Here is a 25,843-nt window from a genome sequence, read left to right on the forward strand (position 1 = left end):
GTGATCACTCGTGTTCCCCTCATCGTTCTATTGAACAAACCAAAACAAGCTACCGTACTTAAATCGAGCTCTGTTAACCTTTTAATTAACTATTTGCTCTAAAATTTTAGATATGTAAAGAAAAGTCAAATATTATCTTATATTATTAAATATTTGTTTGTCATCCTCATAAATCGGTAAATTTTTGTAGGGTTAATGTCTATGTTGGAATTAATGATAAATATTGATCTGTCTCATTTATTTCTATAGGTTTTTTTCTAGATATCCTATTTAATTATATATATTTGAAAAATTACCAAAAATAATAAAGTTTTATAATATTAAAATTAACTATAACCACTATTTTCTTCCAATGCATCATTTTATACATTAAATATTAATTGGTCTCATCATTTTACTTACTTTCCTTATTTTTTAAAATTAAATACGTTTTTCTTAACCCCTATACTCATCTCATTTGCGTAGATCTCAATGGTAGTGAGGAAATAATGTTTTCTTAAAATGCAATAAAAACTTCTCCACGATGTCATATATTTAGGGTTGTGCGCAGAAGAGAAAAATGATAGAGTGGAGTACTTAATGTTTTTACATCAAGTACGAGATTTATGGAGCACTCAAAGTGTTGTCTCACTTGATTAAAAGGGTCAATAACTATTCTCAGGTGCACCCGAAAATAGGGGCAAAGAGTTTTCTTAAAAAAAAAAGATTTCTGTGTCAATTCATGTACTACTTCCGTCTGACGGAGCTAGTTTGACTAGCAGGTATATGAAGAAATTTATACTTTATTTCAAGATAAATCACAAAATTTTCTTTTTTACGGTCTCCATTTAATCTAGGATACTCTGGTATAATATTAAATAAACAGTTCTTTTATAGATTTTAGGAATTTGATTTATCAAGATCATATTTCATATTTTAACAAATACATAATCACTAATTTGATGATAATATTATAAATTTCCAATGAATAATTACATCTAATTTCTGAAGTACACAATCACTAGTTATAATTAATTCAACTAGAAGGTTTGAAGGTGTGCCCGATAAAATGCTAAATGGGAACGAGATTGCAGGTAAACATTTAAAATATTAATCAACGGCGACTGACTACTTTAATTATAACAATTGCCAGTTGATGTCTGTTTTGCTTAAAAATATAAAGCCAACCAGTTTTTACAATATATAATCCACATTGGCCTAAATTTTCTTTGGAATGAAAATAAGTTATTTCATTATTTATCATGTCATTTTCTAAATAATGTGATATATTATTGCTTGTTTGATTTATTTATTTTGATAATTATTCTTACATGCATACACAGTAGTTACCCTTATAACCTCCGGCAACAGAGACACCAACCACTAACGCAATCAGTACACCAATACTCTGTTGGCATTGTTCCATCCACGAGATGGTCGAGTTTGCCTGTACGCAGAGGCGGATCTAGTAAGGGCGTGTTCCCCTAAAATAAAATTTCACTTTTTTAAATCATTAAATTTTTTGAAAATATATGAAAATGTTCCCCCAAAATTCAAAAATATAAGATTGTATTCATAAAATATGATCAGTGTCAACCGAAATATAATTCTTGGATCCGCCTCTGCATGTACGTGAAAGAGTTACGGTTCTAGTCGCAACACCGTAATTCCAAATGGTTACAGGGCTTTTAGTCAATGAGGAAGCCCAACCCGGGAGACGTATTTTTGAAAACTAGTTCTTGAGAAACTTGGACCTTCACTGTAGCTTTCTTGCTTTTATAGATTTTGGGCCTTTGTTCGTCAGCTATGTTGTTCGATGAATATAACTGAAAGTGGTTAATGGGGGTACAGATTGCTTCGAGATTTTAAAAGTTAAGGGTAGAAATTTGTTTACCATAAATTTATCCTACAAAACTGTTTTTGAATAAAAATTTGGTGGATGCAAAATACAACGATCTATTTTCATTTTAACATAACATACATATCTATCATGAATTAAATTGAAGTAGCATTTACGTATACTAATATTGACATTAAGATGTTTCTTCTGATCAAGGTAATATAAACATATGTCTTTTATTGTAGATTTGATCTTGTAATTCACTATGTTCGGCTAGACTAAATAATTCAACGAGTAAAAGTTTATTTTAATGGTCTTAATTTTGATATTCGATCAAATCAAATTAAATGATAATTGCCATAGTAATTTTTTGTGCATATATAATTGCTGTAATGTAAAGCTAGGACAATAATTTAAACCTTTTATTTATTTTTTTATTAACATTTTATATATCATATTTATCAAATTAGACAACTAATTTGGGATAAGGGAAAAATGTTAATAGAGGACAACAAAAACCAGGACACAGCGAATCCATTTTAATTAGGACTAAAAATCTATTTAAAAAAAAAAATCAACCTAATAAATGATTATAAAAAAATTATAAGTGGCTGTAAAAACCATATAGCTGGGTTGGGCATAATCCATTTATGACTCGAATGGTTGCATCATGCATGTTACATTACATTCGTCCCAGCGAAATCTGAATGGTATGAATCTGTTAATGCAAAAGGTGTGAAACGTGACAATGCAATGCATGCATCTACTTGTAGGCTGTAGCTAGCTCTTGCAAGTTAAATGCAAAACTTACACGGAAAATGCAAAATCAAGAAATTACAAAAAAAAAAAAAACATTTACCTAAAAAACTTAAACACGCTCTCTTTTTCTTTTGCTAATTAATTAAGAAAATGAAACTTTACAAGTGGGAGGTGTTTTCAGCAGACAAAAGGAAAAGACAGGTAAGATTTCCACATCTCGGATCCCAAAATCAAACTCCGTTTCAGAAAAGTGAAAAAGCGTGCATCAATAATGTGCCAGATTGTTTAAACATAAAATACAATTTATACTCTTTATTCGTAATTATTTTTCGTGTCTCCCTTATTTCTCCATTTGATTCATTGCATTCAAAATTTGATAATGAAAATGAAGTTCATAATTCAAAAGCTCCTTTAGAAAAAGTATATATATTGGGCATGCTACTGTCGGTACAAAAACCACTATATAAACACACAGCCAGGGGCACATAATAAGCAAACCCTACAGTTGCAACCTTTCTCTTCTTATAAAACATATAAATCTTATCACCATGGGACTTTCCCTGCGTCTATTCTCTACTCTTTTCATGGTGGTGATGCTTCTCATGGCCAATGGTGAGTCAATTATATGTCAATGATTTTGTACATAATTTTTGTTTAAATATATATACTACATGCAAATTTAAACTTTATTATGCATACAGGAATGGGGATAGCAGAGGGCAGGACATGTGAGTCACAGAGCCATAAGTTCAAGGGAACATGCGTGAGCAGGAGCAACTGTGCTAATGTTTGCAAGAATGAGGGGTTCCCAGGCGGCCACTGCAGGGGCTTTCGCCGTCGTTGCTTCTGCATCAAACATTGTTAACTTGATTTGCAAGCTAGCTAGATAGCTAAGGGAGTGTGTGCTTGTCTGCATTTGATCATCCTGCTTGTTTTTAATATATATAATTAATTGAGTATTCAATAATGTTGAGTTGGCTTTTTAATCGAGATATTGTTAAGTATTGTATGTTATGTGTGTGCAATGTAACTTTTATTTTGCCAAGGAATGTTGAAACTAATGCACTCTCTAGGTTTCTTATTAATCTGCATTTATTTTCCAGTTTCATCTCGAATCTCGATCCTTAATTGTGTGCGTACTTAAAGATTTATTAGTACTGGACTGGCCAATTTAAATAAACTTGGAAAATGCTTACAAACTATAAGATCCTGCAGAAGTTGACAACTATATCATGTAGTCAATGTTAGAAAAAATGGATTTTATATCATAATTTTTATTATGTTCTTGATAATAATCCTAAAATCTAATGATTTGAAGTTGTTCCATGATACGTGAACTTAATCTTTCATGTATGGTTTTAAGATTTTTTCTTAATGAAATTTATAGAGAATTAGAGTTAAAGTTAGCTTGAAAGAGCTTGAAAAAAAAATGAAAATGTTTTTTGTCCCACATTTAAAATAAGGGTGTTGGCATTATATAGTATCACACGCATGGGTAGTGTACAACTACTAAGGTGTATGATGGTTCATTGTGTTCTTGTGTGCTTCACGCGCACACACACGCGCCGCCACCCCGCCCCGCCCCGGGTCGAAAGGCGAATGTCTCGGCGTCTTGCGTATGCGAGGCGACCTGGGCGAGAATTTTATTTATTTGTGATTTAATATTTTAATTAGAATTTATTTATCAGTTTGGGTTGGGTTATTACTGTTAGGCTGGGTTCCCGGTTTCTGAATTGGGCTGAGTCACTTTGTAACTGAAAATATATTCAAATTAAAAATTAAAACTGATATAATGTGTGAGATAAATGCTAAGCTATTACATTTTATTTAATTTCAAAATTCATCAGTTTTGATTTATTTAATAAATGTGCAGTTTAATTCTGAAATTAATTCAGGGTGGCCAGTTACATTTAGCCTCTAGTATAAATAGAGGACTAAGTTGCTGAGTTTTAAATACCACACCTACATGCATTCTCTTCTTCTCTCTGCTTTCTCTTCTCTTCCAAAACACAATTCTGAGCTGCTGATTTTTCCGGCGACTGAGATGCTAGTCGAAGTGGGATTTGTTGTTGCTGTGAACATCAAGTCCGGAGCTGTTTTATCCTGGAGGAGGCATTGCAAGCAACCCAACGCAGCAGGTGTGGGCAATTATCTCTTCAAGAGTATTCAGGGCTTCGAGCAAGGCCTGGCAACTCAGCTGATTATTTTCTTGTTGCATTGTACATGTTGGATACAACTGCTTTCTGCTCTTTCCATTCAGTTTAAGTTATGGTTACCGGTACGTTTTTTTTCTTTCTTCGTTCTTACAGTTACTAATATGCATGTTGTTTACCTAAATATTTTGTTTCGTTAATTGTTATCTTGGCGTTGGCTTGTTAAATATGATATATAACTTCCTTTATGTTAATGTAATAGTCAATATTTCCAACAGTCTAGTCTTTATGTCATGTATAATAGTCCAATTTAAAGCATAGTAAAGATCGGTAAAACATGGGTGAAGGTGAACAGCTCCCTGAAGTAATTCAATTAAAAACACCCACTGATTGGCAAAACATTGTCAAATCATCATAACTAGTCATTCTGCAAAACACGGACATAAATTAAAATAATAATTTCTTAATTTATTAATAATATTATTCAGTCCTAAGTCCTAACTAAGGCTGAGCAAAACCGAAAATTGTACTAACCCGTTAAATTTCGGTTCGATTCGGTTTGAAATTTTTCAAAAATTCCGGTTACTTCGTTTTTTCGGTTATAACCGAAATAATATTGATTTGTTTCCGTTTTTATGAAAATCAATTCAGTTTAATCGAAATAACCAAAGTATGCGTATATATATTTGAATTATACTTTATATATATATATATATATATATAATATAATATAATAAATATATGTAAAAGAACACGGACACATAGAGTCACAAAGACACAGTCGACCTAGTTAACTAAATCGCTGAGTTTGTATTCAGCTCAGTAATGTTGTACTCCGGCTTATACCACCAAGCTGCCAATATCATATGTAATATGTTTAGCATTGGCTTGCTCAGCATCAACATGGGAAGAAAGAACCTTATTATCTTTCAAATGATAATAATTGTCTGATTCTTGAGTTGTTACGATAATTCTTGAATTAACTTTAACTTTAACTTAATTTGAGTCTGATTTTGGTCTTTAATTTATCATTTTATCTTTCCTTTTCTAATTTCAATTTTGAAATGGTTGTAATAATTACAAATCTAAGATGCAACTTCAGTTTTGGTGCAGAATAAAAAAATTCAAATATTTCGGTTTTCATAAACCGAACCGAATAAATTGAAATAATTTGGTTCAATTTTCGGTTCAGTTTATGCGTAACCGAACCGACCGAATACTCAGCCCTAATCCTAACATTATCACATATGATTGAAACCGAGATGAGTCTCAAGCCATTGAAGTGAAACAAAATTTTTAGGCCTCGTTTAGTCATTAATTAGTAATGTAGTAACATAGAATCGAACCCGAGATTGGTCACCCAACAGGAGAGTGAAGCTAAGGAAGTAACCAAATTGTAATCAATCTTATTTAATCATTTAGTTGCAAAAAATCAAATCCGGATTAGGTTGAAATCAAATATTGCAAAAAAAGAACTCGAGACTAGGGTAAAATCAAGGGCTTTTTTGAAAAATACCCAACTCTAAAAATATTTTTGCAAAAATATTGTAATTTTTTAAAAAAAATTACAAAAATACTTTTTAATTTGCAAAAATACTAATTTTCAATTATTTTTTTTTGCAAAAATACGTTTTTTGACGAGATTCTACAATTACATGCAACCTCATGCAACCAAAAAAGGTTCATTCAACTATTTGCATATCTGGTTGATTTTGGTTGATTTTGGTTGATTCCGTATTTTTGAAAAAAAATTAGAAGATAGTAAAATGGCAAAAAAAATAATAAAAAAATTAGTTTTTTTGATAATTTCTCTAAAATCAAATATTGCTTAGAATGGAGAAATTAAATAAAGTATTTATGACAAATGTTGTTTAATTAGTATGTAGATATAAGAAATTAAACCTGAGATTACTTGAAATAAAAGAAAAGTGAAATCAATTTAATACTAAAGTAGCACTTAAAGAGGATTTAGCTTTTTAATAAAGGCATACATGTTATTTTTAAGTTTTTATTCAAATAACTTTTAATATTTTGTTGTCAAAACATATATGATACTGGTATTTAGCTAGGTTACCTAAATAATTAAATATAATATTTATTTGTTCATATCATTAATTTCATATTGTATATATAATTAAGGTAACAGAAAGATTTAGCCTAAATGTAGATAATTTCCTAGTTAGGTTAATACAGTTATTTCAAAACTAAAGTCTAAAAAATCAAATTTAATAATATAATACAAAAAACAGAATCTTTTTTTAACGTTCTAAATCTGACCGACTAAAGTTAGAAGACAAAATCGACTTAAATGTAGAGCATTTAAGTGGCAAGCGAAATTAATGCAAGGATTAAGAAAAGGGGCGCTAAAAACAAATGAGGTGAACGGGATCGATCATCGAGCCCTAAACAAGATTATACCCCTAGGAGCGTTCCTTTCAGTGATCCAAAGAGCGAGATATGTGAGATTTTAGCTATACTCCTTTGATGGCCTCCATGGAACATAGCTACACATAAGCGACAAGAGCCTCTTCAAGAATTCTACTCCTTTAATTATTAATTAAATTTTCTTTGTTAAGCTATTATTACAGTTATTAGGTATTATAATAACTTAATTAAACATTTGTCGTGCTGCTTTCTCAATTTTGATCACCCCTCTCTTTAAAATGGAGAGAATATAAAAATCTTGACAAAAAACAAGGGGGAAATATTAAACTCTATGATTTTTGGATCACAGCCCAAGTCGTTGTTGATCATGGGCCTTAAGAATTGTAGGCCTGCTGCTGCGCTAGACGTGCTCACTCCACCAGAAGCGGTTGTTTCTTGGTATCAAATTGAAGAGCTCATTTGTAAAGGGAAGCTCACGAAATGTGTTGTGCAAAAAATAAAAAGACATAAAATTGAAGGAGTCGGCTATCGCAAAGTGCCCCCTCAAAATGACAAAAATGATGAGCCTCATGTAAAGGGGATTAGGGAGGTCAGTATTCGTGTCATTTTGGATTACGAGGCTAAAGGTCTCCCCTTCATTAATGTCTATCACTTGGATATCATTCTCAGATGCCCCGAAAGGCGTCTTTTTCGATTTAATCACAATAGCAGTTTCACAGGCTTTTGAAGCAGGTTCTTTATTGATATAACTCCTCAAAGGGCTTTTATTAGAGACGTTGTCTCCTATCCTTCTTGATAGGATGCTTGAGATCTCCTGATCACCAAAAATGACATGAAGGGGTCTCTATTTTACGCTCATGTTCATCTAATGCAAGGATTAAGAAAGGGGGCGCTAAATATAAAGGAGGTGAACGAGATCGATCACCGAGCCCTAAACAAGATTGTACCCCTAGGAGCGTTCCTTTCAATGATCCCAAGAGCGAGATAAGTGAGATTTCAGCTATACTCCTTTGGTGGCCTCCATGGAACATAGCTACACGATAAGCTACAAGAGCCTCTTCAAGAAGTCTACTCCTTTAGGCCACTCTGTGTTTCATGAGCTGGGCATGAAACAGTGGATTGTCAACAACTAAATGATCAAATTGAAGAGCTCATTTGTAAAGGGAAGCTCACGAAATGTGTTGTGCAAAAGGTAAAAAGACATAAAATTGAAGGAGTCGTCTATCACAAAGTGCCCCCTCAAAATGACAAAAATGATGAGCCTCATGCAAAGGGGATTAAGGAGGCCAGTATTCGTGTCATTTTGGATTACGAGGCTAAATGTCTCCCCTTCATTAATGTCTATCACTTGAAAGAACGCCCCCCCCCCCCCCCCGATATTTTGAAGGGGAAGATACTAATATCTTATTCACTAGAGAGGACGCTAGATGGGTTCATCACCCTCACTCTGACGCCTTTGTGGTGAAAGTCAAAACTAGAACCAATGACATCTACCGGGTGCTCGTGAAGAATTGGAGCGCAGTTAATTGCTCATTTATGACGTCTAAATGAAAATGGGATTTCGTGATAAAGACATATCCCGAACAACAGGACATCTCCATGGTTTTACATGAGATTCAATCAGCAGAATAGACCTCATAAAGATGTCCGTCATCTTTGTAGTCTCGCACGACAATAAAAGTAGTTGCGTTAAAATTCGTTTATTAACCTTGCCCATATAATGCTATTATTGGGAGGACAATCTTGAAAATGATGAAGATAGTGACTTATATCCATGCTCTTTTTATGAATTTTTTTTGTATCGTAGGTAATCCGCAACACACAATAGCCTGCAAAGCTTTTTTTTATCATATGTAACCCGCAGCACGCAATAGCCTGCAAAGCACGTGAACCAAGTTAAAGTGCATTTAAGCGATAGACTCTGACTCGGGAGGTATAATCATAAATTCTCCTCCCGTGAGATTCGAACTTGTGACCAAGAGTATAGTTATCCCTTTTTTAACCAACTGAGCCAACCCTTGCGAACCTTTTTATGAAACTTTCAACAATTATAAATTCGAATCTTAGACTACTCTATATAATAAATTTTAATATTATATCTGACGAATATTATCAAGGTGATTGAATCCAACATTTAGGAATTGAGTGAGCAAACTACAGGCAACAGGACTATTAACGAAATTTTCAATATTTTGTATACGGGTGATTTGGTTATAAATGATGACCTGCTAATCGATTTAACAGTACGGTCATATCGGCTAGTAAAAAAAATCAAAAATAATCATTATTTTTTGATTTTCAATAAAATAAAAATGTAACCCAGGATATTACAAAATCGTAAATTTCGATTTGGATGGTTTGTAATAGTCGAGTTGGGTGGATTATTAATTAGGTATTAAATTTTCTTTGTTAAGCTATTATTACAATTATTAGGTATTATAATAATAAATTAATTAAACATTTGTCGTGCTGCTTTCTCAATTTTGATCACCCCTCTCTTTAAAATGGAGAGAACATAAAAACCTTGACAAAAAACAAGGGGGAAATATTAAACTAAATGATTCCTGGATCACAGCCCAAGTCGTTGCTGATCATGGGCCTTAAGAATTATAGGCCTGCTGCTGCGCTAGACGTGCTCACTCCACAAGAAGCGGTTGTTTCTTGGTATCCCAGTTATCCAACCTCTTCTTAGCTTCAATCACCTGTAAATATTCACAATCTCACTTCCTTTTCTGACCAAAAAAATCTTCACCTCATTTGTATCAAAAGACTTTTACTTATTTGAGTCAACCGATATAATATATAGGTGCTTATAATGTATTTATATCAAAAATCATATTTTAAAACTGCGAAAGAGTATGCTATAATGTAAATTGACCGTAGATCGGCTTCCGTTGAAAAATTAAAATTATGAGTCATTTTTCTCATTGTAGTTAATGTCTGTTTTTTTTTAAATCCAGACTCCGGCACTAATTTGAGCCTTAAAAAGTGAAAACAATCACAAAAATTAGATTTTTATAAATAATCTATTAGCTAAATGTTTGTTGTTGGATATGATGTTTAAATTGTAGCAAGTTAGACTAGAAATAGGTTGTTTACATAGAACAAATCATATTTGCCAAAAAAAAATAATAAAGAGGTTTACATACCTCTTTGTTCCAATCTGTTCGAAATGTAACCCATAACAAAATGAATGTTTGCATTACAGTGCCACCAATCATTCCTAACCATATTCCCTGAATTATAAGAAACAAATGCACTACAATTACTACTACAAGAAACGTAAGACGAGACCCCAAGAAACGTAATTAATTAAAATTGGTCGATTTTGATTGCAGCCAATTCATCCGTTGAAAAAGAAAAGAAAAACCGATGAACCGAGAATAGGTACTTGATTGGTTATAAACATAATTATTAGTAATAATTCGTACCTTAGCACCATAATTAAAGTAAAATCCAAGAACTGCACCAAGTGGGATTCCCACAACATAGTAACATCCTACGTTCACATATGCTACGAAACTTTGCCATCCGCATCCAACCGCCACACCTTCATGCACACACAAATGTAAACAAGGCTGAAATCCGAGTTGTTTTAGAATCCTGATTCCGCCACGTATATATTTATAAATAAGACTTACCGGATAAGACTGGTTGAACACCATTGAGGAGGAGGGTAAGGGCGAGCAAGGGGCAAAGATCTGAGACAGCTTCAGCAACGGCTTCGCCGTCTGTAAAAGCGTAGCTAATAACATCACGTAGTAAAAGCACAATAATTGAGGCGAGTACAGAGATGATGAAGGACACTGTATTTACAATTACTACAGAAAATGCAGCTGATTTCGGGTGCCCTGCTCCCAGCTCATTGCCAACTCGCACACTGCATGCAGCATATATTATATATTTGAATATGGAGCACAAGGTATAAGAATGACGAATACATATAATAATATAGAAGATGATGATGATAATTGATAACTTGCCTTGCTGCAGCATTAAACCCAACTGAAATCATGAATACCCATCCAGAAATTGTCATGCTGCCATTATATTGTGGACAAATAAATTAATAATATATCTTTTACATAAAATCCTCTTATTATTTATATCTTATACTCTTTATCCTCTTTATTTATTAGGGATTGCTTGGCCTTAGTATTTTTCGTAAATACCGAGGGGACTTTCTTTGTTTTTTTTATAAATATTTGACGCTTTTATTTTGGCACATATTTTAAGATATTATGATCATATAATTAGAAATGTTAATTTTTTTGAATCAAAACTTGAATGTATATTTTCATTCAAAAAAATAAATAAATTAGCTTTATGGTCAAAATATAATATGCGTAAAAAATCAAAGAATCAACTATAAAACGCGGAGGAAGCAAATGATAATTTGGCGTGCTTTACTTGAAAATTAGAACACATCAACCATAAAAAATGACATGAAACAAGCCAGATAACTACAAATACCGGTATCATTTTCAAAACACGATATATGGGACTAGAATTGTTAAGAAACACAAAATTATTGTTAGAAGTCAAAAAGAAGAAATAGACTCTTCAATTCTTCAATTATTGTACACACAAGTAGCTACTAGCAGTCACTAATTATTGTATGGAATAATAATGTACTAATTGACGGATTTTTATATGCATCGACAGAGTTTGTCCCTACTATACAACAAAAATTACTATGTTTATCTGACACGAATCACTTCTTTTTTATATGTATTTTGGAGCTTCACGTAATTAAGAGCATTTTTATTTTTTGTTTTGTATGAAATTAAAGGGACAGCATTCAGGCCAATAGTTGCTCAAGTTTTGTTTGTTTCTTCAATTACAATTCAATGTTACGGACAAGTGAAACGTGTAGTTTAATATTTAAGCAAAAAGGAGGTAGACAAGTTAGTAAACCTACCAAACTGATAGAGAGTCCAATGCTAATTCTGGGTTCTCCAGCAATCCAGCTAACAAAACCAGAATCTGAAAATACCATGTCTCCAGGCACAACATCACCGCCGAGGCTGCCGACAATCGAAAAAATGCCGGAAGCCCGGAAAAGGCTCCTGTCAAGCTAAATCCGGTCCAAGTATGTTTACATCTCTCACTTTTCACTATGTACACAAATTGTGCCACCACAATTATCCACCATGATAAACTCAATGTCAGTGATGCGCCTAGTAACCCTAGTCCAATTTTGTACACCGCAAAGTAGCTTATAATAAGATGTAAAACTAGTGTGACAGTTGAAATGTATGCACTTGGTGCAACTATACTTTGGGCTTGTAGAAATTTTTGAATTGGGAAATTTAAGGCGTAGGCGAAAATTTGAGGAATGAGACCGTATACGAATAATGCAGCTGCAGCTGAAATATCGGCCGATTCTCCGAGCACTATGAGGAGAGGTTTGGAGAAAATGTAGGCAAAACTAAGAAGTACACCGGTTGCAGTGAGGAGAACAGCTGATCTTTGAAGATAAATGCCTAAAAGTTCAAATTTACTTGCACCATATGCTTGTCCACATAGTGTTTCTACTGCACTTCCCATCCCCAACTGCATGTAGATATTTATTTAATGTATATATTAATCAAGAAACAAATCATGGATATTCTGCTAAATAATCAACCAAATAAATAACTAATAAATTTTGTATTTTAGTTAAAGGTAACTCATCCATAGAGACAAAATTGAACTGTCAATCAACTTCAGGCTTCAATCATAAATAATTTTCCTATTATAAATATGGACCTTCCAATATAAAATATTTGAATTATTTATGAAACTCACCTACACTAAGGCAAGTGGCTACGCAGCTCGCCCATTTATCATGAAAATGACCTACCTTCATATCAATCTCTCCACCTTAATCTAACAGCTTCCACACATTCAAGATTCAACCAAATTTTGACACTTGTTGGTACTAGGAGTTAGGCTTTAATTAACCAACAAAGGATGAGTATAGTGGTCGAGAGCCGGGTCATATTTGACAACTGACATTATCGCTCGGCCGTTTCCTTGGCAGCCACAACTTTGAAAAAACAAGTATAGATTGTAATCGAAACTTGAGAGATAACGGACGCGCTATGATTTAAGTTAGAACTATTTATTCGAAATATTATAGTTTTGCTGAGATTTTCGGATTGCGAATACGACCTGTGTACTGTGTACAACATATATCCAAGGAAGAAGCAGTACTTACCATGAGTCCGTAAGCAAAAACTTGTATGCCAGTGTTACCAAGAGAAGCTGCAGCAAGCTCAAGATTTCCAAGGTGACCGCAAAATATTTGCGTAGACATAGACATGAGATAGTTTATCATGTAAACCGCAACCGCCGGAGCTGCAAGATACGTCAACAACTTCATTTCAATCCATGTTGCCGATTGATAACGCTGCCATGTCGTTACATTCATGTTCGATAAAATATTTTCGAGCTCAGAACTAGCTTCGTCATCGTATTTTTCCGACACCGATGATCTAGCTGACATATTTTGCTCTAGTAGTTGTTGATACGAAATGCTTTCATGATTTTCCATTAGATTCTGCTAATGATTTTTCACCAGAGTTATGGGTAATCTTGGGTAGGAATATTGAGGAGGATGAGATAAGTTTTGTGCTCTTAGCTCACAAGAGACGCACAAAAGAGATCTGTGTATCATTGTTTACTTATACTAGTCTATCTTCTGTTTTTGGACTTGAATTATGATTATTAACTGAAAAGACAGGTTGGTGGGCTGGTTAGTTTGTATCATTATGTGTCACAAATGACGTTATTACGGAGTATGTTACACTAATTTTAGAGAAATGTTGATTTCATTCTGTATCACAAGTGAAGTTATTTTAGAATATGTGACACTAATTTTAGAGAACCAACGGTCAGTTTAGCATTATTGATTTAATTTAATTATATTTAGACGGGGGATTTATTAAGATACACAGGAGACACAAGTCAATAAAAAACAAATTTTATATTCTTTTACCGCTAGATTTTTTGAGATTAATGAAAATGGCCCAATAATTCAAAATAATAAAAATGTATCACCAAATATAAAAATGTATGAATATGTTCCAAGAAAGAGGTTTATTATTATTTGGTAATTAACTACTAAAATTGGTTTTGAGTGCGATTGACCTTTTTCTCTTTTTTATTAATTAATTACACACATGTCGGGATTTAAACTCTTGATCTTTCGTAATGGGATAATGACTCATTTCATTTACAGCCTTTCAAATGAAAATATTCGTGAATAGATAATAGATTAGATGTGTTTTATAAACTGAAAAAATATGGGTCATGGTTTCTGAGGGAACGTTTATCCAACACACAACGGCACAGATTTAAAAAAATTAACCGTTCCGCGTATAATAGACGCGGAAAGAGTTCTTTGGTATGCCTTTCCGCCTTTAATATACGTGGAATGGGTAATGACAAAAATGCCCTTAAAACTAGTCCGCGCTTATTATTCGCGGAATGCCTGAAGAATAAATTAAACCCAATTTTTAACTTGTTCTCTACTTACAGTTATACATACAAACACAAACTCATTCCACATACGATTTCTTGGCGATTTTAAGGCGAATCCTACCAATGTTCATCCATTTAACTTATGTTTCTACAAAAGTTAGATTTTTGGTTCTCAATTTATCCGTAATGTCTTAACGATGGTTCGATTCGGGTTTTGAGGGTTAGGGTTTCCAAATCTACTCGATTTGGTTGAGTAGAATTGGGATTTGATTTCGTTTGATGATTGCTAGGATTTCGTTCATTTGATTTGTAAACTGCCCGTATGTAATCGATTATGGTAATTATTTTGGTGAAAATTAGGATTGATTTTGCAAACTGATTTATAGAAATTGAATTTGATTGCGATTTGTGTATGCCTTGATTACATTCGAATTTGTGTACGAATTGTGTGATTTTATGTTCGAATTGTACGAATTATATGCGAAATTAAGAGATTATGAACGGGTTGTGTAAATTGAATTTTGCGATTGTTTTATTCGAATTAGTGAATAAATAGGTTGTTGAATTCGAATTTTATTTTATAAAATTTGTTTAATTCGAAGTGGATTATACATTGCATATTTTCGTTACATAGGTTATATGTTTTTACGCATTTTTTTTGAAATTTTCATATTACAATTGAAGTACATTATTGTGGATTAGATGTGGGGCTAATGTTGAATTGTATGTTTATTATTTTAGGATGGATAACATATTGCTGGGTCCAGTTAGTCATACAGTTATCTTTAATAACGAGTATCATGTGAGTTCGGATATTTGGGAGGGAAATGAGCGGGGTCCTTTGGAGTTATATTGTGGGAACAGAAACATGCGTAGTTCGGTTTTGTCTGATGCTCAGAAGAACTTGTTGCATAGCATTGATTTTGGTGTGTTTGCAAATCCGGGTGTGGTGTTGCAGAATGATGCGAGGCTTGTCACGACATTTGTGAAGAGGTGGCATCCCGAGACCAACACCTTCTTCATGAGATAGGGGAAATGACAGTACTCTGGAGGATGTTGCCTATATTTTGGGTTTACCGATTGCTGAACGTCCAATAGTTGGCGACGGTCTTGAGAGTAGCGTGGGGTACTTTGCGAGGCATTAGTTTGAGCCACTGGATGAAGCGGAGGTGAAGGTGGCATTCGCCAAAGCCGGCATAAAGTATACATGGTTGTAGCAGAGATATGGGAGGGCTGATCCGGGTCCTGATCCGAGGAGGATTGCTATCCACACACATGCATACTTGCTCATGGTTGTTGGTTCTGTTCAGTTTCCTACAAGTAGTAGAAATGTGGTGCACCTGAGGTACATTAGACACCTCTGCTTTCTTAGGGGTGTGCATACATGGTCCTAGGGTTCTTTCATATTTATACAGGGGGCTGAAGCATGCAGCATAGAAGGGGGTGAAGAGGATTGCATATTGTATGTGGTTGTTATAGTTGTGGGCATCTGAACGATTCTTGATTGTGAGACCTCTTCCTGATCCTACCAAGGATTAATATCCAGTTGCTGACTTCTGGGCTAGGCCGGTTGATGAGGTGGTTGTTCAGGAGGAGGAGGTGGAGGAGGAGGCGAAGGAGGAGCCTAAGGGGAAAAAGGGGAAAAATGGGAAGGAGGTGAAGAAGGTGAAAGGGAAGCAGGTGAAGGGAAAGGAGGTTAGGGGAAGAATGGGTCGGAGGTGAAGGAGGTTAGGGGTAAGGGTAGGGGAAAGGGAGGGAAATGTAAGGGGCAAGCTGATGATGTTCTTGATGATGCTAAGGATGAGGATGTTAGTGGGGATGATATTGTTGTTAAGAGGAAACGGGGTGGTGGTAGCCGTGATAGTAGATTGGCACCTCATCATAGGTTGCCACATTATAGAGGCGAGTTTGATAGAGTTGCAGCTGTGTTAGTCCCTTAATAATGTAGCAAGAATTACAGAAGGGGGGTTGAATGAAATTCTTGAACCTTTTTCTTGAAATAAAAATGTTCAACTCGATTATAGATATATTTGTTTTGATTAGCACAATACGGAATATAAACTTAATTGAATCAAAACATAAGTAATTAAAAACAAGAGTCTTTAAAAACTTTCTGGTGGATTTAAACAATTCCACCAGAGATATATATAATATATCGAGAGGACTCTGTGTGCAGAAATGCTCACAACTGCTTACAAATGGAACTACTGAGAATACAGGAAATGCTAAAGATTCTGCTTACAAAGATTTCTCTGTTTTTGTATTTTTCAGCTATCTCAGTTATTTTTCTATTTGCTACTCTCTTGGTTTATATAATATCAAGATTACAAAGTCAAAAAAAGACTGAACAAATATAAAATCTAACAGTCTTAAGCTTTACTGCTTTTCGTCCTCTATTACCCAGTTAATGAGCTTTCACAATGTGTTTGTATACATCTCGACGACTGTGTGTCAGCTTTCACTGTTCAACTGCTGTTTGAATTCTTCATATGATCATCCGTCGACTTTCAGAACATCCGTTAATGATTTGATCAATCATCCGTCGACTGCTATATTGAACATCCGTTGATAGTTATTTGATCATCCGTCGATGGCTTTGTTAATCATCCATCGGTAGCTATTTTGGCACTTGACTCTATATCACTTATGCAGAATTACAAGACATCAATTATGTACAATTAATCAACCTATTCTGCATATCTAGTTAAAGTCAACATGACTTATATGCTACTACATATACAAAGGTGCATACATAATTGTGCTACAAACTTATTATTACATAAGCTACTCACTCGATGGATATTAAATTAATCATCCGTCGGGACTATAATGAGTTATCCGTCGGGACTATAATTCTTATCCGTCGAGTGCTACATAATTTCACTAAGTAAAATCTACTTAGATGTTTTGTTTATGAAATCATCAAGTACACAACATATGCACAACAATCTCCCCCAGTTTATGTCTACTGGAATTGTAGCCATAAATTAAGAGATACTTGATGATAACAAAACATCCTTAACATATATCTTTAAAGATAAGTAGATAAACTGAAAGTGCTTCAATTAATTAAAATGTGCAAGGTTTGACTCACAGTCAATTCAAGATGCTCCTCTAGCCTGAGCAGATTTTTCTAGTTCCATGAAGGTCTGGATCTTCTTCCAAGCTTTCTGTTATTTTCTTCAATTTGATTTTGGAGCTGCCAGTGGAATTCTAGTTCATCAGATTCTGAGAGATCTAACTTTTCTTGCATTTCCAAGAGAGTCTCATTGCTAGAGATACTCAATTGGTCTTCTAATCTGAAGAATCTTCTCACACCCTTGTCATCCATGAATTCCATCAGCCAGTAGGGCCTTAGATGCACTCTTCTCCCTGTGTATGGGATGATTAGAGTCTTTGGGAGTGCATCTTTAGCTCTAACACTCCTCAGCTCTTCAATCTTCTTCAATACTAGTCTTCTTGCAGTTACATTGAACCCAAAGTTTTTCTTGAAGGATGAATAGACTTTAATCAGCATAGCTTGGCTTTCTTGAAGAATCCTGTGAAGTGGCCACTGAATCTCCCTTCCTCCTTTGTACTTGAACACCAACCTTTCAGGTAGGTTTCTGTATGCATCAATTGCCCTTACTTCATCCAGTTCATCCAGATAAAGGTTTAGATCTGAAAATTCTTTGATGTCACACAAGTACAAGTAGTCTCCCCTGTTGACCTTGGGTTGAGCTTTAACTACTGATTTGGATTTGAGAGTTGACAGCTTCACTTTCTTGACTGCCCTTGACTTTGTCCTTTTTGGCTTGCTAAGGATTGGTAAGTTGAAGTCAGGAATTGGTATATTATCCCACTCTATTGGCTCATCCTTTGGCACAATAGGTTCACCATGTATGTTCCTGTAGGGATCGACCACCCTTATGTCTTCAAATACCATAGAGGGCTTTGATGCTTGAGTTGTAGCTGATGTGGATTCCTTAGGAAATTGATCTTCCAATTCCTTGTCAACAACATCCAGTTTCCTTTTTGTTCTTCTAGCCAATTCTTTCTTCCTTGGGGATTTCTTCTGTTCTTCAATCTTCTTCTTTGATTCAGCAGCTTCAGATGGTTGAGAGGGAATTTGTTGAGAAGAATTCACAGCCTGTAGCTTGGCCAAGATAGCAATCTGTTCTTTCTTTTGTTTAGACTTCTTTGCATCTTGAGCAGCTTGCCTCTTTTCCTGCTTTAATCTGGCTTTTTCGTCTTTCTTTGCTTGAGCAAACTGTGGATGTCCAGCTACCACACAAATTTCCTTTCCATTTCTGAATATCTTAGCAATTCTCCTTTTTGAAGCTGAATCAGCTGGATCTTTATAGAAGATAATAGATCTTAACAGAAGCTTCTTTTCATCAGGCTTGGGTGTCTCATACACAGTGTCCATAGGGTTCTTCCAAGATGACTTTGGATAATTTGCCCTTGGTTTAAGAATTGTTTCAGCCTTTGTAGACTTGATGCAGGAAGATTGTCCTTTTTCCAGATAGTTCATGCTCATCTCATTCACACTGATTGGCTTGACATGAGAGTGATGGATGGCTGACTGAACTGGCTCCTTGACTAGTTCAAACTTTTTCTGTATCTCCTCATCAATCTTATTCCAGTTGATCAAACTCAACTTTCCTTTTTCAGCAACTTTCATATTTGCTGCTGCTACCTTAATTAGATCTATACCATCTGCAACTGTTGGCTTGGAGATTGTAATTGAAGGTACAATTACTTTGCTAATTTGTACTTGAAGTTTCTCCCCCTCAGTTGGTCCTTTCTCCCTCTTACTTGATTCTCTCTCCCCCTTTTTGTTATCATCAAGTTGAGGAGTTAGGCCTTGTGCTTTAGCCAGTTGCATGAGAAGATTTGTCTGAGTCTGTTTATTTTGAAGAAGGATAGCCACTGAATTCTCAATAACTTGAACTCTGTTTTCCAGCTTGGCTAGCTTCTTTTCAGAGTCTGATTCTCTCCTCAATCTTAGTAGTAGATCTTGCATGGTACCATATGGCATTACTGAATCCAGCTTCTCAGAATTGTATGTCTTCAAGTCAGCTATATCTCTTTTTAGTTCATCCACACTCATATTCTGTCTTAAGTGTTGGATCTTCATGAGATGTAGAGAGTCTAGGTGAGCTTGAAGAATAGCCTTGGTACCAGCATCTGAAGTCTCCTGAAGGGCCTTTTGAATAGCCACCACTTGCTTGACCAAAGACACATCAAATTGTCCTGGTGTAAATTCCTTTGTCCATGCCCATCCAGGTAAATTTAAAACAGAACTTGGGCCTTCATCTCCCCCTAAGTTCATGCTTCCATCCAAAGAAATAGAGTCATCATCATTAGAATTTACTCCAAATTCTTCAGATGGCTCACCAGCTTGAGAAGGCATCCTATTGACAGCAGCTTTATCTCTTTGAAGAGATTCTGAGGTGTGTACTAAATTCAAAGTCTGTTCTGCCTCCACATTGCCCTGAGCAGCCAACAATTGATAGGCTGACACGGGATGAGTAAAAGTGTCAGCATCCAAGGAAATGTTATCAATTTCATCTTTGTAATGTTGCTGAAATTGTCTTCCCTTTTCAGCATCATCCACAATCATTGACTCACTAGCAATGGCTGGATCCACCCTTATTTCTCCTGTACCTGCCTTTCTCTCATAATCTCTCTTTTGTTGCATCAGGGTCTCACCCTGGCTCCCCACCCTCACACCCTCACCTTCACCTACTAAGGTGGGACTCCTCTCACTCACTTTTGCCAATCCTGAATAAATGGATTGCTGAGATTCACTCTTTTCCTCTCCTTTTCCCTGGGAGCAACCCAGCCTCTCACTCAAAGCACTCTCCTCTCTCAGTCCTAAGAGTGACTGTATTACCACTAAATCTTCTGCATTAGAAATAATTGAAGTTTGAAGTTGTGCAGAGATACTCGACGGATAAGTGACATCCATCGGGTGAGTGGTAAAGCTATCCGACGGATAACTGCTATTAAGTTTATCCATCGGGATACAATCACTACTCGACGGATGAGCAATATCCATCGAGAGAGTAGAAATGAATGAGGTGGGAAGAGAAACTATTGTTGACTCTGTGTTGATTGAAGTTATTTGAGGCACAGATGTCATAATAGTATCTGAAAGAATTGGCAAGTGAGCCAACAAATCATCTAAAAGATGATGCTCACTTGCACTAGATTTTGGCTTCCCCAACAGAGTTAAAGAAGGGGAATCAGGAATTGAAGTATTTATCATATCCACTTCCAGAGAGTTTGTTGGTGAGTATGGTGTTTCAGAGGCTTCTATTATAAGAGATTTTGGCTGTGACTCCACATTTATTGGAGCCACATCAATCTGAATTTGAGAAAGTGCAGGGACTGTGTCTTTAGCACCAGTTTGCACTGTGTGTGTGCCCTGTGCATCCCCAGCTGTTTTGGATTTCTTCTTTCTTGTGTAAGTTTGGGGTGAGCTTGTATCCCTAACCCTTTTGGCCTGTGCTCTTGGCTGAGAGCTTTGTTCAATAGTCACATCCTTTTGGGAGGATGCAGCTAGAAGTGAGCTTTTGTCCTTTTTAAGCACTGCAGTTTGTTGGGAAACTGCAGTGTGGCTAGGCTGGGATTTGTTAGGAATATATGTGCATTAGTTTGATGATATGTTTAAAAAAACACTTAAGTAGAAATTCAGTGTCTGTAGCCTCAACGGATAAGACCACTTTGGCTATCCATTGATGGTGTAGCTTTACTTAGAAATAAGTCTAGTGTTGTAGCATATTTCAGTCTCTGTATTTAAGATGTAATTCTTAGAAGTTGAGAGAAACTATGAGTCATGTTGACTACTAGAAGATATGCAGATAGGAAGGCCAATTGTAAATATTTCATGCCTTGTAATTTTGTATAAATGAAGTGGTATCAACGGATGACTTAAAGACCTTCAACGGATGAGAAGCTAAGCTTCAACGGATGTCTCTAAAGCTTCAACGGATAACATCCTTCAACGGATGAGTGAATCAACGGATGAAAGCTTCAACGGATGTTCTGTTGATTAACCGTTGATAAGTGGTAGTTGTACCTACAAACAGAGGCACGTGGGTGAACAGAGATAACTGAAATGTGGCAGCCTAATTTCAGGAACATCAGAAAAAGCAGCCGTTCTACTCTAGTATAAAGAGACATTAAGTCAACAAAGTACTGGAGTGAACTGGAGAAGAAACAAGTGGAGATCTTACTTTATTATTTTATATATCCTTGTCTTCATTTGTAAACTTGGTAATATATAAACCAAGTAGTAGCTAGTAATTAGATAAGAATTTTTCCAGAGCTGTTTAGAAAAATCTTGAGAGAAAAATTATCTAGTTTGTACTAGGATGCAGCTGTGATCAAATTCTTAGATCACAGAATTTCTGAAATACCATCTCTGGTGGAACAACAAATCCACCAGAAAAGTTTTTAAAGGTTTATTGTGTTCTTTACATTTGTGTTTGAATATATATCTGTCTGTATCAGCTTAAAGCAATTCACACACTTGTTCATCTTGAACACACAGTCTTTATAAACTGCTCAAAACTTGAAAAAGTTTTGAGATTTACATTCAACCCCCCTTCTGTAAATCTCATTGTTAGTTCTCTAGAAATAACAATTGGTATCAGAGCAGGCTCTTGACAAACAAAGAGTTTAAAGATCTTGGAATCTAACAAAGATGAGTAAGAAGGATATTGGAGTAAAAATCCCAGTTCTTGACAGAGACAGTTATCACCACTGGAAGGTGAAAATGCACCTTCATCTACTCTCCCAAGATGAAGGTTATGTAAACTGTATTGAGAATGGTCCTCACATTCCCCACAAAGTAGCCACAGTTGCTACGGCCACAATTGCTGTTGGTCAATCCATTCCAAAACCTAGAGCAGAATGGACAATGGAAGACACAGAAGAAGTCCACAAGGATAAGAAGGCTATGAACATTTTGTTTAATGGTCTTGACAAGGATATGTTTGATAATGTGATAAATTGCTCAACTGCCAAAGAGGTTTGGGACACAGTTCAGCTGCTGTGTGAAGGTACAGAACAAGTAAAAGAGAACAAGATGCAGCTTCTCATTCAACAGTATGAGTATTTTCATTTTGAAGAAAATGAATCTTTAAATGATACATTTAACAGATTCCAAAAGCTGTTGAATGGATTGAAGCTGTATGGTAGAGTGTACCAGGTGAAGGATTCAAATCTTAAATTCTTAAGATCCTTGCCAAAGGAATGGAAACCCATGACTGTCTCCTTAAGAAACTCTCAGGATTATAAGGACTTCACTCTTGAAAGATTATATGGAATCTTGAAGACTTATGAACTAGAGTTGGAACAGGATGAGGTATTGGAGAAGGGGAGAAAGAAAGGAAGTTTAGTTGCATTGGTAGCTGAAAATGAGAGGGAATGCAGACAAGAAACTGTGAGATCTACATCAAACTCCAAAGATGGTACAAGATATCAGGAATCAAGCAAAGGAAAAGAGCAAGTTGCTGAGAATGAAGACAACTCCAGTCAAGATGACTCTGATAGTGTTGATGAGCATCTTGCATTTCTGTCCAGGAGATTTGCAAAGATGAAGTTTAAGAAAAACACTAGAGCCACTAAACCTCATAAGAACATGGTGGACAAATCAAAGTTCAAGTGTTTCAATTGTGGTATAAGTGGACACTTTGCAAGTGAGTGCAGAAAGCCAACTTCTGAAAAGAAGAAATTTGACCAAGTAGATTACAAGAAGAAATATTTTGATCTGCTCAAGCAAAAGGAAAGGGCTTTCATTACTCAAGAAAAAGATTGGGCAGCTGATGGAGAGGAAGAGAATGAAGATGTGGAGTATGTCAACTTAGCTCTCATGGCTGATTCTGAGGAAAATGAAGTTAGTTCATCAAGCAATCAGGTAACAACTCAGGTAATCACTACTGATGTAACACAACTTACTAAAGAAGAGTGCAATGATGCTTTTAATGACATGTCTACTGAATTGTATCATTTGCGTGTGTCTCTTAAATCTCTTGCTAAAGAAAATAGTAGGATTAAAGAGAACAATCTGTTTTTAAGTAATAGAAATGCTATGTTAGAAGATAAGTTGATTGACCTAGAGAAAACCAAGCTGCATTGTATATCTGTTGAGAATGAACTAGCTGAATCTATTAAGAAAGTAGAAATACTTTCTAATCAATTAAAGAGAGAGCAAGAGGTGATTAAAGCCTGGAAAACATCTAGGGATGTTAGTGCTCAAATTGCCAAGGTCCAAGGAATTGAATCATTCTGTGAAACTGCCTGGGATAAAAACAAAAAGAAACTGGAATTAATTGATGGGCTGTCAACGGATGTGGAATCAACGGATGATGAAGATTATCCGTTGAAGGAAGAAAATGAGCATCCGTTGAAGGTTCCTCAATTAAAACAGGCAGATGTTTCTAATAGTGAAAATCTAAAGAAACTCAACAAAAAGTTTGGTTCAACTTCCAAGAACTTTGTTAAAGAAGAAGCAAGCACATCCAAAGATGTCAATAAGGTGAATATAGGGCACATGACCTTAGAACAGTTAAATAATAGGCTCAAGATGGTTGAGGATAAAAAGGAAACTAAAAGAAAATCTAACAGAAATGGGAAGGTAGGTGTTAACAAACATAACAATTACACACATGATAGGTATGCTCCTAGAAAAAGCTGTGTGCATTGTAGTAGTGTTAATCATCTATCTGCTAATTGCAAATCTATTAAGAAAACCCCCATAACTGTACCCTCTTCCATGCCTAACATGTCTGCATCATCTCTACATGCTATGCCTACTATGTCTCAACAGAATCCTTATGCACATTTTGCAAACATGCCATATTTTAACAATCCTTATCTTGCTGCATTTAGTATGCCTCAAATGCCATACAATATGCCTATGTGGAATAACATGTATGCACAATCCATGCCTTATCATATTCCAAATGTGCTAAATGATTCTGTGACTAACCCTACACCTCAACCAACTACATCCAAGACCAAGGTTGACTCAAAGTTGCCTAAGTCTAGAGATGCAGGAGGAATGAAGTCTAGGAGAAAGGCTAACAAGAATGGACCCAAGGAAACTTGGGTACCAAAATCAAATTGATTGATTTTATGGTGTGCAGGGAAATAGAAGAAATCTATGGTACTTGGACAGTGGCTGTTCAAGACACATGACAGGAGATTTCTCCCTGCTCACAGAGTTTAAGGAAAGAGCTGGCCCTAGCATAACCTTTGGAGATGACAGCAAATGGTTTACTATGGGATATGGCTTGATTTCAACAAGGAATGTCATCATTGATGAAGTTGCATTAGTTGATGGTCTCAAACATAACTTACTGAGCATCAGTCAACTATGTGATAAAGGGAATACAGTTTCCTTCAATTCTGAAGCCTGTGTTGTCACTAGTAAGAAAGACAACAAAGTGGTTCTAACTGGAGTTAGAAAAGGAAATGTGTACTTAGCTGACTTCAACTCTGCAAATGCAGAATCTATTACTTGTCTCTTCAGCAAAGCAAGTTCAGTTGAGAGTTGGCTATGGCACAAGAAGCTATCCCATTTGAATTTCAAGACAATGAATGATCTAGTCAAAAAGGACCTAGTAAGAGGAATTCCTCTTGTTGAATTCTCAAGGGATGGTTTGTGTGATGCTTGTCAGAAAGGCAAACAAAGGAAAGCATCATTCAAAAAGAAGCTTGAAACAACAATTGATGAACCATTACAGCTGCTACATATGGATTTGTTTGGACCAGTCAATGTATTGTCAATTGCAAGAAAAAGATATTGCTTAGTGATTGTAGATGATTTCTCAAAGTTTTCATGGGTCTATTTTCTTGGATCAAAGAATGAAGCAAGTGAAATCATTATCAATCACATCAGGCAAGTCAATAATCATCCTGACCTGAAGGTTAGGAATATCAGGAGTGACAATGGAACTGAGTTCAAGAATTTATCAATGAGGCTGTTCTGTGAAGAAAATGGAATCATGCATGAGTTCTCAGCTCCAAGAACACCTCAGCAAAATGGGGTAGTTGAAAGAAAGAACAGATCTTTAATTGAGGCTGCCAGAACAATGCTTGAAGAATCAAAGTTACCAACATATTTCTGGGCTGAAGCTGTTAATTGTGCCTGTTTCACTCAAAATATCTCTTTGATCAATCAAGCTAAAGGCATGACTCCTTATCAGTTGTTCAAAAGAAGAAAACCAACTCTAAACTTTCTTCATGTCTTTGGATGTAAATGCTT

General features: G+C 35.4%; 2 protein-coding genes across 3 annotated transcripts; one reads left to right on the forward strand and one right to left on the reverse strand.

Annotated features, from left to right (window-relative positions):
- The first annotated feature begins 3,031 nt into the window (after window positions 1-3,031).
- On the forward strand, window positions 3,032-3,663 carry LOC141681017 (defensin-like protein 2). The gene is made up of 2 exons (XM_074487081.1): window positions 3,032-3,190; window positions 3,280-3,663. The coding sequence occupies exons 1-2, from the start codon at window positions 3,127-3,129 to the stop codon at window positions 3,441-3,443; spliced, it is 228 nt and encodes a 75-aa protein (XP_074343182.1). The 5' UTR covers window positions 3,032-3,126; the 3' UTR covers window positions 3,444-3,663.
- A 3,738-nt stretch (window positions 3,664-7,401) lies between these two features.
- LOC141677322 (protein DETOXIFICATION 40-like) lies at window positions 7,402-13,775 on the reverse strand. Of its 2 annotated transcripts, XM_074483200.1 has the most exons (8): window positions 13,319-13,775; window positions 12,038-12,672; window positions 11,100-11,156; window positions 10,758-10,996; window positions 10,548-10,666; window positions 10,266-10,352; window positions 9,749-9,818; window positions 7,402-7,505 (listed from the first exon to the last, which is right to left on the reverse strand). In XM_074483200.1, the coding sequence occupies exons 1-7, from the start codon at window positions 13,652-13,654 to the stop codon at window positions 9,753-9,755; spliced, it is 1,539 nt and encodes a 512-aa protein (XP_074339301.1). In that variant the 5' UTR covers window positions 13,655-13,775; the 3' UTR covers window positions 7,402-7,505; window positions 9,749-9,752. The 2 variants fall into 2 exon arrangements, with proteins under 2 accessions (XP_074339301.1, XP_074339300.1); XM_074483199.1 differs by lacking the exon at window positions 7,402-7,505 and having other exon boundaries at window positions 9,551-9,818.
- Window positions 13,776-25,843: the final 12,068 nt, after the last annotated feature.

This window comes from Apium graveolens, chromosome 8 (genome assembly GCF_009905375.1).
Source record: "Apium graveolens cultivar Ventura chromosome 8, ASM990537v1, whole genome shotgun sequence".
Taxonomy (NCBI): domain Eukaryota; kingdom Viridiplantae; phylum Streptophyta; class Magnoliopsida; order Apiales; family Apiaceae; genus Apium; species Apium graveolens.

Excerpts from the sequence above, each read along its gene's own strand:
- LOC141677322 (XM_074483200.1), bottom strand. The coding sequence starts at position 13,654 with ATGGAAAATCATGAAAGCATTTCGTATCAACAACTACTAGAGCAAAAT. Across the intron at positions 10,997-11,099 it reads GGGTTTAATGCTGCAGCAAG|TGTGCGAGTTGGCAATGAGC; the intron begins GCAAGTTATCAA and ends TGCTGCATGCAG. Across the intron at positions 10,667-10,757 it reads TGTTCAACCAGTCTTATCCG|GTGTGGCGGTTGGATGCGGA; the intron begins GTAAGTCTTATT and ends GTGTGCATGAAG.
- LOC141681017 (XM_074487081.1), top strand. The coding sequence starts at position 3,127 with ATGGGACTTTCCCTGCGTCTATTCTCTACTCTTTTCATGGTGGTGATG. Across the intron at positions 3,191-3,279 it reads GATGCTTCTCATGGCCAATG|GAATGGGGATAGCAGAGGGC; the intron begins GTGAGTCAATTA and ends TTATGCATACAG.